This window comes from Cydia pomonella, chromosome 14 (genome assembly GCF_033807575.1).
Source record: "Cydia pomonella isolate Wapato2018A chromosome 14, ilCydPomo1, whole genome shotgun sequence".
NCBI lineage: Eukaryota > Metazoa > Arthropoda > Insecta > Lepidoptera > Tortricidae > Cydia > Cydia pomonella.
In genome coordinates, this window is record NC_084716.1 from 1623525 (window position 1) to 1637382 (window position 13858).

General features: G+C 38.6%; 1 protein-coding gene across 3 annotated transcripts in view; it reads right to left on the reverse strand.

Moving 5' to 3' along the window:
* LOC133524708 (uncharacterized) overlaps nt 1-10965 on the reverse strand; it is a 31421-nt gene extending 20456 nt beyond the window's left edge. The window contains exons 1-7 of one of the 3 annotated variants that reach the window (XM_061860840.1): nt 10688-10965; nt 10380-10590; nt 9449-9574; nt 8770-8922; nt 8063-8233; nt 2555-2665; nt 1315-2173 (exon numbers count right to left, since the gene is read on the reverse strand). In XM_061860840.1, the coding sequence (XP_061716824.1) occupies nt 1315-2173; nt 2555-2665; nt 8063-8233; nt 8770-8922; nt 9449-9574; nt 10380-10532 (1573 nt within the window). In that variant the 5' untranslated portion in view covers nt 10533-10590; nt 10688-10965. Of the gene's footprint in view, nt 1-1314; nt 2174-2554; nt 2666-8062; nt 8234-8745; nt 8923-9448; nt 9575-10379; nt 10608-10687 lie in introns of all 3 variants that reach the window. The other 2 variants (XM_061860839.1, XM_061860838.1) reach the window with 2 other exon arrangements.
* Nucleotides 10966-13858: the final 2893 nt, after the last annotated feature.

The window sequence follows — 13858 nt, forward strand, 5'->3', positions numbered from 1 at the left end:
ATATTTGTGACTTTTTTTTCGTAAAATTTATTAGACAGTGAAGTATAAGAAAATATTATTGGATGAACTTATCTTTGGTATACGTGCGTGAAGATAATAATATTTACATTCAGATAGATGCAGTAAACTGTTTATTCAATTAAATGCTTTGTCATTCATGCACTTAATCTCACTTCAAGTCAAATAAGTTTGGAAGTACACGTCTTCAATTAATAACAACGCTAGATTCTATGTACCTAAATTTTCAAATTCACTGAAAACAAATATGACTATATATCATTAAACTAGTCTAAATTTCAGTAATACCTAAATATTTGTATGCCTTCATCCAAACGCCATGCGCAATTTAGAAGTTTAACTAGTACTAATTCCCAAATTTATTATCGATTAATTTTCGCCTCTTTCTTAGGTTCTTCTTGTAATTATGTGACTATGCAGTGTGTTGATATTAAACGCACATGAGTGCATACCCAACATAATAGATTAGAGATTTTTTCCCTAACCATTGATAATTATCTTGTTTTGATAAGGTTTAAAACCTGTGAAAGATCTAATAATTCCATGTCCGTTAATGGGTTAAAATTCAAATGTCATACTAACTAAAACATTAGGTATCTGTGCAATATTGCTAGTTTGAATTCTAATCAAATAAAAATATCATGACGCCCAGTTTGAGAACCATGAACATTACTACAGTATTACGATGAATTTTTGATGTTTTCTTTCAAGTAAAGAATTTTCCATAAAATTCTCAAGTGTGAGCAATCAAATGCCAATAAGGTGCAACGTAGCCTCTACTTATCCAATGGTTTTAGCCCAAAAGCGAAGAGATTGTCCAAGTCAGTCGAATTTCCACGTCACGCTGGTTCGCCCGTCTTCGAAGTATCGTCCACCTGGTTCGTCACACTCCAAAAGATCTTCACACAAGCGCATTGGTCACTAACTCTCCAATCCCATATTATTTTTTACGTTTACTTAGAGAGGTTGCAAGAACAGAACGCCCCATTTTGTTAGTTACGATAGCGTAAAATCCATTAGTTTCCCCGTGTCAAATGTGCATTTGAAACCGTAGTCATGTGAATTCAAGTGTGAACAGTGCATTATAAAAACATGTCAACGTTACACCTAAAGCTGATTTTTAAAACAAATTATAAACCACTTAAAACTATGATGCTTAAAGTAAAGGGTACACGATCCGTAAAACACGTAATATGAATACTCCAAGAGTTGAAAAATCTTTTATTTCCACACTTCTCCCGCTTAAAACTAGTATCACAGTGTCCACTCGCAATCGGTTAACATGGAATATCTTACTTGTGTCGCGGGGCTCGCTTGGGGCAGGAGCGGGAGCGGGGGCGGAGGCGGCGGCGGCGGCGGAGGCGGAGGCGGGAGCGGGCGCGGGCGCGGGCGCCGGCTCGGCGCTCGGCGAGCGCGCCCGGTTGCGGTACCGCTCCGGATGATAGTTCTTCAGTTCCTTGAACGCGACAACTTCTTCCTGCTCCTCGGGTACCGGTTTCTCTTTTTTCTCCTTCTTATGTTTAGCTTTCTTTTCCGGCGAAGAGCTGGCCGAGCTCTCCTTGCTGCTTCCGCTATTTTCCCGCTTTTTCTTTTTCTCGAGGCGCGCCGCGTTTCGCTCTCGCTTCTCATCTTTACCGTCCCTTTTGATTTTGGGGATCGGCGGTAGTTTGCTGATCTTTTTCGCGTCGGCGATCTGGAGTTTGTCTATGTCCATTTCTGGGTATTTTTCCTCATTTTTCTCTTCCTCGACGGGTTTGACTTCGTTTTTGCGTTCGCGACGAGCTTCACGAGCCGCTCGACGTCTAAGTTCCTCCTCGCGCCGCGCCTCGAGCCTCTGCTGTTTCTCGCGTCTCTCTGATCTTTTATCGAGGCGCGGGTCGCGGGGCGCCGCATCGGGACGCACATCTATAGTGATGACGTTCTTGCGTTTAGTGACAGCGCGCTCGAGGGGTTTGATGTCGAACACGTTTGGTGCTATGGGAGCGGGGGCGGACACCGGCGGCTTGGGCAGTATGAGCGGGGCGGGCGGGGGGGGGGGCGCGGCCGCGGACGGCGCCGGCGGCTGGCGGCGCGCCAGGCGGGGGTCGCGGCGCGCGGCGGCGAGCGCGGCGCTGACGGGCGCGATGCGCGCGCCGGAGGGCGGCTTGCTGACGGGCTGCAACAGAACATCGTGGTCACCCATCTGTCCGGCTAACGACGCCGTTCGACTGATAAATCATACACTAATCGACTAAACGCAAAGACCGGTAAATGTAACGCTCCTATATCATTCATAATAATATAATATCTAGTTTTTATAACTACCACGCGTAAAACCAGTGTCTTCACAATTCGCGGCTTACACATTTCGTATGATGCGTTGTGAATTTATTCAGTCGAAACATCGTCGATCGACAAAGCTGTGTTCAAAATGAACAACAGTCGATGCTTAAAAACACAAAACGTAACGCAGTTCGTCGGACGGATAGGTGATCTGGAACGTACGAATATAATTAACACTTTGATATTTAAAATAAATAGACATTTTTCAACTCACCGGGCCCAAGCGCTGCTTGATGGAGACCGGCGGAGCCTCAGGAACGGGCGCCATCACTGGGTTCACGAGCGCCACGGGCATGTTGGGTACCACCGCCGGGATCGCTGGCATCTGTGTAGATGAGAAAACATGCTGTTAACATGATGGAATAATAAACTACATATTTGGATTGGAAATGTGCGGAACTGGCATAACGCTGGTTTTAGTTAATTCTTAACAAAAAATAACAGAAGTGTATTTGAAATAGAGGTGTATTGTCAAAGAAAACTTTGTAGCGACGTAAATTTACTGCCATCTTTCAACACATAATCAAAACTTTTAAAACGCCACACCGCTTTTACTGATATGAGTAAAAATTATTAAATATCAAAAAGTGGTGCCATTCAAAGTTTACTGTGTCTTGGTATAAATCTTATAATTTTAATATTTATGGTTCCCCTTCATAATTTAATAAAAATATATCTGAATAAAAAAATATAAGTAACTGAAATTGAAAATGTTTTTATGAATTATCTATGGAATACCTCAGTAGGTATACATTTTATACGTGTGACACTTTCACTTTCTGTGAATGTCCAGAGGGCTACTATCAAACTCCAACCTATTGAAAGGCTAGTGTTAGCGAAATCCTCCGAAATAATGTTGCACATCTTGGCAGTAACACACCTCATTGAATGAGGTGTGCACGTAGGAGTTTATGTGCACTAGTAAGACCCAATAACGTTAGGTTTAATAAAATATAATTATCTCGGAAAAAACATAAAAACTCATCAATGCGCGTTTTCCCAGAGATAAGACTTAGCTAGATCGATATTTCGTCCGCGAAAACCCCCATATAGCAATCGTTAGAGCAGTTTCCGAGATCCCTGAATATATATATACAACAATTGCTCGTTTAAAAGTACAAGATTCATTTAGGTGACTATTCAATGTTTAGTCAATATGCTTACTTAACCTTGTACGGCCGCCCATACTAGAATCAAATCAAAGTCAAATTTAAATAATTTGTTAAAAAAAAAATAACCGAATGAAACTAAACAATAGCAACTTTCATCGATTAAATAATGATTTAAATTTGCTTGGAGGTAATTACTTCTAGTATTAGGACCATAGGACGGTATAGGATAACTTAAAGTGCCAATCAATGAAAAGTGGTTTGGTATTATTACCAGTGCCTATTCTAACTTAACATTAATTAAATCCTTTCAATTAACAGGAATAGCATACGCCCCGGAATCATCTAAACCTGGGGAAATAGTTTTTTTTTTGCTTCCATTAAATACGCACATAGCAAGAGCGTAGTATTTCTGGATTATTTGCTTATTGGAAAAGGGAAAGTAGAGGCAAATTTTGTTTTTCAAGAAAGTAATAAAGTAATCCCACATTGCAAGAAAGTTGGCTAGAGTTGACAAAGGAAAAAGATTGAGAGAGGCTTTGCTTTCCGGTAAAGTAGACATCGCGAATGTTTGCTTTCCGGAAATGTCGTCAACGTGAGAAAATGGGCTATGTCACTTTTTTAGTATACACGGTTTTACAAACATAATGGCGATCCGTTTAAGGACATATTAGTTATGGTGTCCTCATTAGGAAAATGTAGATCTTTTTTCTTGCATTTACAAGTTGTATAGTCAGCGTCAAATACTCTGTAGCAGTCAAAGTGGCCAAATAGTTCGGTACACCATACTAAATATATGGTGTACCGAACTATTTGGCTACTTTGGTTGCTACAAAGTATTTGACGCCGACTGTAAATTACAACATGAGAAAGTTCTAAAGCTTGCTCCTCCAGCAAGTACATATTTTAATAGCGTTAAACCCGATTTAGATATTAAATGCGATAATTGTTTCTACTGAGTGTTTACACAATGAGTCGTACAGTCGTCGGGTCGTCCGGTAGTAATGCTTATATATATATTATTTTTCAAAAGTGTTTCTTAATATAAAACACGTCAAGATAGCTTACCTTCTTTCTAATGCTAATAAAACGAACTTATAGTATCAAATCAGCATTATATTTAATCAATATTAATACGCCCTCAGTTTTGCATAACGACATATTTCATTTCAACATACACAACATGTTTTTTTCCGATAACTTTAAATTAATTACTTACATTCTTAATATTCATTTAGGAACTAGAAATTTAAGCGCGAAGATAAATTTAAATTTAAAAGCATGTTTCACTAAGACTTTAAACATTGTAATTTAATAAATAGGTATATATAGGGCAAGTAAAACGTCCATTTGTCGTTATCGTAAAAAATGTGGATACAAATAACGATAATGTAATGGAAGCCTTGGAACAGTGACCGGCCGATCATTATTGTCATTAACTCTCAAGGTGACGCCAGTATAATTACCAAACACGAGTACAATATCGTGTCATGTTAACATGAACATTTTGTATGGATGTTTTGTATTTATTCTTGTATATTATACTAACCGCAGACAGGGAAAACTAGACTGTGTGTTTTCAAAACATGTAAGGATAATCCATTTTTATATTAAAACAGTAGACTTTATAAAATAAATAAATATTAGAGGTCAATCTTACACAGATCGACACTACCCCAAGCAAAGCTATGGGTACTAGGCGACGATACACATACTTATATAGATAAATACATACTTAAATACATAGAAAAAACCCATGACTCAGGAACAAATATTCGTGCTCATCACACAAATGCTCTTACCAGGATTTGAACCCAGAACCATCAACTTCATGGGAAGGGTCACTCTACCCACTATAAATAAATAAATAAATAAATATTATAGGACATTATTACACAAATTGACTAAGTCCCACAGTAAGCTCAATAAGGCTTGTGTTGAGGGTACTTAGGCAACGATATATATAATATATAGATATTTATAAATACTTAATACATAGAAAACACCCATGACTCAGGAACAAATATCCATGCTCATCACACGAATAAATGCCCTTACCAGGATATGAACCCGGGACCATCAGCTTCGTAGGCAGGGTCACTACCCACTAGGCCAAACCGGTCGTCAAAACCCAAACCCCACTAGGCCAGACAGCCTTCATAAAGACTCGATTCTAATGATAAAATTCCATAGTTATTTGTTCTAGCCTGTTTCTTTTCAAACCAGAAATAGTATGGGACGCCGATTTGTTTCTTGCATAGAAAATGTATGGCGCGTACTTATAATTTACCCCTTTTCCAAACCGCAAAAATCTAGGCAAATCGGAAAAATCCAAAATTTATTCCAAATATCCAGTTTATATGAATCATTTGAAGATAAGTTTTCTGAAATTCCAATCTAACTTGAACCTTAAATCGGATTGTTAAGGTTGAAATTCTAATGGCGCGTATGTGGTCGATAAATCATACTATGCCTGGAAAAGGGGTAAAGAAAACAGACAATAGCAAACATTGTCCAGGAAGAATCATTTTCAAATCATATTTACGAACGTTAATTAAGATTAATGTTAAAGTTTTAAGAATTGTTCTCATAAACTTTGGCGGTTAAAGCTTGTTTTTACTAAGTACCTTGACATTGTTATTTAAAAAATTGTTAACATAAAGGCATATGGTCCACAGATGGTCAACTGATTGATTGAGTGTTTTTTTTTACGACTAGTAACAGTCCACATCAGAAGAGCGCCTTTTTATATGGACTGTCACATTTATTAAATAGAATAGTACATTACGATACAAGTGCGAAAAATAGGAAATTCGAAACGAGTGGCGATAAATTAAAACACGACCGAAGGGAGTGTTTTAAATCGACACGAGTTGCGAATTACCTATTCGCACATGTATCGTACAACGTTTTACAGTACATATGGCCCTTTAAATGTTCTACATAGTAACGTAATATGCTCATTTTCGCACTAGTGCGCTAAAGTAGCACCATATGTACTGTAAACAATATATATAGTACAATCTGGGTCTCTTCAAGGCTAGGGTAAATAGGTATCTCATAGGTAAGCGTGCTCCACCGTAGACCGCATCATCACTTACCATCAGGTGAGATAGTGGTCAAACGCTTGCCTATCGTTATAAAAAAAAAGTGACCAAAAACTACTGCGGCTTGTATTTTTTTTTTTTTGTCTTTTTTCATGAAAGATTAATAATAATTAATTTAAAATATGTACAGCATCCCTATTGTAAGCATCTTATGTCAAGTAGTACATATATTATAAAAGTTCCCAAGAGCTCTGGTAGGTACAAACCCGGCGATGATAACAGGAAAACAACAACTTAAGTGTTTGAGTAACCGGGTATTCCGAATTGATAAAACAACGGGTAAAAACCTGTTATATATCTTTAATTTTATTCAAGATGTTTATTGTTTTGTTGAACATGGTATTTTAAGCGTTTTAGAAATACAAAACTATTGTCTTGTCTTATCTTGTCTTTGGAGTACACAAGGATAAATGTATTCACACTTCTTTTGTCCGTTAACTTTTGTTTTAAATACCATAGTAAAAAAAATCGGACAAGTGCGAATCGGACTCGCCCACCGAGGGTTCCGTACTTTTTAATATTTGTTGTTGTAGCGGCAACAGATATACATCATCTGTGAAAATTTGAACTGTCTAGCTAGCTATCACGGACGGACGGACAGCGGAGTCATAGTAATAGGGTCCCGTTTTACCCTTTGGGTACTAAATAAGCTTATTTAAGTTTCTCATACAAAACTGGTTTATGCTCTATTTCGTATGTTATATAAGCTACATAAACTAATTACAGGCATAGATATATACCTCATGTTATTGTATGTGAGGTTTCATTACAATCCAACACGTAGTTCTAAAATGAGAACGAAACTCCGTTTGTATGGGAAGGTGAAATTCGGCCGAGCTTACTGTGACTCTTAAAACAACTCCTATTATATTTCCCACCCTTTTCAATCATCAATAGCAGCATTTTTCACTCCGATTGTCCGTCTAGTTTTAACATCTATGTTTACTAAACAACTTGCTCTAATAATAGATGTCATTATATAATAGTTGATTGTTTGATAACTTCTTTAACAAAAGACCAAGCGTTCAGCTGATATAATTAGGTAATTAATATCTAAATTAGTTAAAAAAAGCTAGTGTTCCTTTCTGTGAATCTCATTATTCTAATTAAATAATTAAAAATAAAGTTCAAATTAGTTAATGAATGAACTTACGTTCATTTGGACTATCAAAGTATGGATATTTGTAGCAGCTTAGAAAATCTAAAATAAACCATGATTGCTAACTTTACTAATCAAGGAAGGCCTTCCTTGATCAGCAAAATTAATCAGTAAAAAAATCAGTTCTTGGTTGGTTGGTTGATGACAATCCCAATATATAACAAAAATCTTGTAAGCTTACGAAACAGACTTACACGATTCTTTCTGTGCCACAGTGACACAGTTGAAAAATATTATCATACATTTATAAGCCTATTACAGTACGTTTACATAACCATGCCCGCTCTGTGGACCCGGCTATTTATGTATATTGAAACATCACAATTTCACATTAATATTAGACATACCTTAGTATTCGTAGCCGCGGCGATCTCGAGCGCCCTCCTGGTCTTCTCCAGCTCCATCTCAATCTTCTTGCGCTGCAGCATGAGCAGCTCCTGCTCCTTCTTGGCGAGGATCATTTTCATTTTTTCCTCCTCTTCGGCTGAGGGGGTGCTCGTTGTAGCAGAAGCAACCGGCTGTGGAGAGAAATGAGGTTTAGGAACATGGTTATTTAAACAAATATATTATTTATTGAAAGATAAGCCTTGGGTGAATGTTTATGTAAATGGGACTGCATGTTTAATGTTACAGAAATCCTTTTGTCGTAGACAATGTGGTTTAATATTTTTACTTGACTGTGTAGTGAATAAAATAAATTATTGTCCTTTTAACGCATTTTTCATAAACAAAATGTTAAACACATGTAGACCCTAAGACCAATAAATATTAAACCATGTTAAAAAGCTTGTTGCTCAAGTTTTTAATTTATATAAAAAAAAATACGGAGTTTCCTTCATTAGTGAATGTAAAATGAATGTGAAATCAATAAACATGTATGTAGGTAGATGTTACTACTTCTCTGCATATACTTAAACTGAACTTAAATTGTATTAAAAAGCTTAATACTATACATACATACTTTACAAGAGCTATTCATAAGACTTAATGTAACTATATCTAAATCAAAACAGAAACAACTAAAAAACACCTTTTTCAGAAAATTGGGATTTACATGGATGGTAGACTGCTGCGGCTGTGCTTGTATCGGCCAAGCCGGATCGATCAGATTCACTTTTACATCCAGCTGGTATAGTTTGGTGGCCGGGAACACATCATGCCACGTCTCACGCAGCTTGAACATCTGTGATCTGACTTTCTCATCCACCTGCCGAAGTAAAATGTGTTAATATTTCGAATAGTTTGAAGTGTATGAATATAATAAGCACAGAAACCCAGTTCTCAATGTTAAATTGTGTGGCAATTTTTTTATTTTTATATAATACTTTAAAATACATGTTTTGCTAAATTTAGCAACTAATTCCTAAGAATTGTTTAAAACATTACATTTTAAGGATGATGAATGTGGTTTTTAGAACAGTTTGTTTTGGCAACATGGTATTTTTTACAAGATGTTTAGACAATACAATATCTACTCTTTATTGCACACCTGACACAGTTTACAAGTACAGAAACAAATAAAGACAATTGGAAAGAGGTAAGAACAGGTGGTGTTATTGCTTAGGAACAATCTCTTCCAGACAACCTTTGGGTAGCAGAGACAATGTGGTAATTTGGAATGGCATTTTATGACTGAAGTATTTTGAGTTTGCTAAAATTAGGATAGACAAATAAGACCAATGAAATAAAGACATTGAGAACGGGGTTTTAATATAAAGGAACAGTTCAATTACCTGCTTGAAAGTCCTAGTGAACATGTTAACAATGATCTGAGAGAACTTCTGCACGTAGGCGCCGCCAACATTCTTGATGATGGAATCTACTAAATAGAGCACGGGCAGCTTGATGTCCGCTTGGACCTGTACGGAGGAAACAAATTCTAGACTACTAGGCCCGGCCCCACCTGGCAAACCACCCGTGGTTCGTCCGAGGCCGCCTCCACTTGTCCTCAATCGTAGATTTAACTATCAGATTACAGTATGGGTAGGAATAATACAAAACATTTGCTTCAAAAACCCTTTTAATATCCGGCGCTTAGTAAAATAAATAAGGACGAACTCAGTTTTAAAAAACTTTATTTTAACATTTTACATAACTGAAATAAAATCAGTTCATGAAATTGCCAAGCTAATTGTAAGTGGCACAAAAATCAGATGGTAATATTACTATGTAACAGGTATCTCCGTTGTAATGTTGAGCAATCAACTTTCAAAATTAATTTAAACAGGTTTTTTACTTACAAAACATTGCAAAATATAACTATTTGTTTCATCATTCTCATGTTAAAACTATTCCAAAGGATTTTAAGCATGTTAAGGTAATCTTATCTCATTTTAAACAAATTCTGACTATAGGTAGTGATGTTATCTGGCTATTAGCAACATGTTTAAGTACTATGCGGGTTTGTGTTATCACGATAAACGATAATTGTACGCGATACTCAAAAACAAAGGTTAAATGACTTGTATTTAACGCTAGTTAGTTCTGATAGTACTAATTGCAGTTGGAGATACCTGTTTTCGAGCCAGACCAGTACAAACGAGGTCGGCTGTCACATCAACACGTAAAGCACGCCACAGAGGCGTGCGTCAACGCAAGACACTTTCCCCGTCACGTGACATTTCCGCGAATGCCCATCGCCTAACTTTAAAAATGCAAATTCACCTTCTCCAAGTGCTTCTCCACAGTATCAACGATAACCCCCGCGTGGTCGATGTTCTCTTCGGCCAGGATAGTCAGCATGTTGATCAGCGGCTTGCTGTTCACAGTCAAATCCGCAAGACTGGACGCGTACTCGTCCGCGATTTCCTTCGACATCTTGCTGCACGACACTTGTCGCTTCTCTCAGCATACCACTATCTTCAACCGCACATCACTGCAAAGCACAGAATACTGATTTTTAGCTCGCTATTACGTCGGTCGCGAGATTTCAATATGGCGAGATAGTACAAGGCAACACGTAGCAAACTTACATTAACACCGATAACACGCAACTGTTGATGATAATCCGAAGTTTGAAGGCAATCACCTCACGTACGAGACCGAGCACATATTTATGAAAAACTTTGGTCACGTAGCACTATCAGTGCTTTATAAAAATAGCTGCTAACGGGACGTCCGATTCTCAAGCTTGCTCGATGTACAAATACAAAATGGCGACGACAGCACGATTCCTCTCTTCACCCCACTCCACCTCGCACGGCCCACGCACATGCGTCACTTCTAGTGTTTACCAAACCGACATTATCGTTATCGATATTATAATACGCAACAAATATTTCGAAATAGAATAACCTTATTAATAATTACATAATTTTAAAGGGTGCATTACATTTTTTATAATTACTTTTCATATATTATAGTTTCATATATCGTTATTTTGAATAACGTAATAAATGGCATACTACCGTAATAACTAATGCCTAATTAACGGCATACTTAATGTTATTATTGGTATAATGATTATAAGGTATATTTACACTTCGTCTAATATACATTGCCATAATTATTACATAGGTACTGTAAAGCATATCATTTGTTCTAACAAGTGACATCACATAATTATTTGTGTGGCATAATTAGTTGCATGACATAAATGGGTTAGGTTAGGTTGGAACTGCGACCCACCCGCGAGTTGCCCACATTGTCGTGGTGGAGGGGCTTAGTAGCCGTGGCTTGGTCACCCACGGTGAAGCGAAGAGGCAACCAGGGCCGGCCTGATTGAGGTGCGGGCTGGCCCGAGGAGGACGCTCCAAGTGGGCTTGGTAAGCCCGCTTGTGACGCGTTGGAGGTGGACCGTCGAGGAAGAGGAGTGTCGGTGCTGCGGTTAAAACGTTCTCCCTATCCTCGACGGCCGAGGCGAGATCGCAGGGGAAGAGGCGTGATGGTATTACGGTGCGCCACTCTCCCTATTCCCTGCGACCTTGGCGGGGCCGTTCCGCTGTAAAAGGAGGGCTAGGTTTTTTTGTGTTGGGAGTTAGGTAAGGTAAAACGTTGACCCCCCGTAGAATAAAATACCTAGCAAAAATGTGGTTTAGTTTGGTTTTGAACTGAAAAAATAGGTTAAGTTTCGTATTAGTTTTCGAAATAAAGTGACGTATATGGATGCATCATTTTATATACTCAAACATTGTATACTGAGGCAAGTCACTGGCACCATAGTACGCTGGACAGTTAACCCAGACGAGGGTAAATAAAGTGTGGCATACTGATTCAATTCACTGGGTCAACGTGGTAAAGAAACTCGTCATCATGTTCCTCGCGTTGTCTAGGCATTTTTGCCACAACTCATGGGCGCCTGGGCTGTGCTTGGCAACTAATCCCAAGAATTGGCGTAGGAACTGTCACCTTGTTCTCACGATGTTTTCCTTCACCGAAAAGCGGCTGGTAATTATCAAATGATATTTCGTACATAAGTTCCGAAAACTCATTGATACGAGCCAGGGTTTGAACCCGCAACCTCCGGATTAAAAGTCGCACGCTCTTATCGCTAGGCCACCAGCGCTTCTAAAAAATGGTAAAGAATCTGATAATAACATTTCAAATTGCAATTATTCGATAAATTACAAATGTTTTGATAATTATTAGGTAACATACAATTTTACTTTGAATCATATTGTATCATATTAATTGTCAAATTTTGACGTATACTGGATGAAGTGCTTGTTGGCTTCGCTAAAATACGTGTATACTGGAGTATATACTCTTACATATCATAAACTGCGATACATTTTTGAATTCTATTAATGGAGACATAATCTAAGAGATTTCGCCACCAACTTTATTAAGCATGCGCAGGGCTCTCGTCCACAATGCCTCACACAGCAGGTCGGTGCGCGTGCGCGGTTCTGCTTGCAGCGGCGGTCAGCATCGGCGCTACACATACCGCGGGGGCGCGCACATGCTCACTGTGGCCAGTAACCCTGAGTTACTGATCATACTACACAATAGTTTAAATAGGAAGCTAGGGCAAAATCTCCTAACCCTAACCTCCAACTGGTTATAGAGTCTGACCAGCGAGTTGTGTCATAAAAAAACGCGGGAATTCCTTTACAAGCTGTACCTGACAATAAAATGAATATATAATTAAATGATAGTTTGAAATGGACAACTTATTTGATAGGATAAAAATTGCCATATAAAGATTTTTTTAAATAGCTTGTGACACGATTCGCTGGTCAGACTTTACCCTACCATTCCCAACACAAACAAAGTTGGGTACATAAGGGGGTAAAACGGGTAAATACCATAACATTTCAGGTAAAAAAACCACACAAACTCATTTAGTATGCGCTCCAGTGTAAATTTGGATTAATGCGGGAAACAAATACTAGCGTTCATTTCTATGTGGCTTTTTACGAGAGCTTCGTACAATGCATGTATAGCGGCTATATTCGTAAAACCCTGGGCCTGCCGCAAGATAAATCCTAAATTTCTGTATACCCCATTACAAATCATAATTACGTGATCACTAAAGGATAGGTCAGCGGTGAAGTGTACGTCTAGATCAGGCACCTCCGTAAAGCCCCCTCCAGACTATGCGCGTGAATCGCGGCGCGACTTCGCGGAGCGAACATGCCGCGACGTTGACGTAGACTCCACACTCGCACAACTTCACGGCGATTTCGCAGTTTGGTTCGCGGCAAGATGGCGCCGAAGCGTCAGCTGATCGGATTTAGTTTGCGGCAAGGCACTGATTCAAACTGGGAACTGTCAAATTGATTTTTGGTTGATCAAGTTCGCACCCAATATAACCAAGTAGCCGCCATAGACGGTTATGACAGTTCAGATTAACACTCCCTCCACACTAGAGGGCCCTCCACACTCGCGTTCGCGGATTCGCGCCTCGATTCGCGCACGAGTGTGGGGGGGGGGGGGGCTTAACGCGTTCCTTTGGCGGCCCTCCATCGTGTATCTGTATCGTATCGATAATGTATCGGAGTTTGGGACTGGCTAATAAATATTGAAGGTCATTTAGTTAAGGAACTTCTGCAACGCAAACGAAAAAAAAATCTAAGTCTTAGAGACTGTTGTGTTGAGTACCTAACTGTCCTAACTTAATTTAACGATTATAAACGTATTGTAATAAATATGCCTACATGAAAAATAAAGTATCTTTATCAAAGAATATAATACTCACTAGG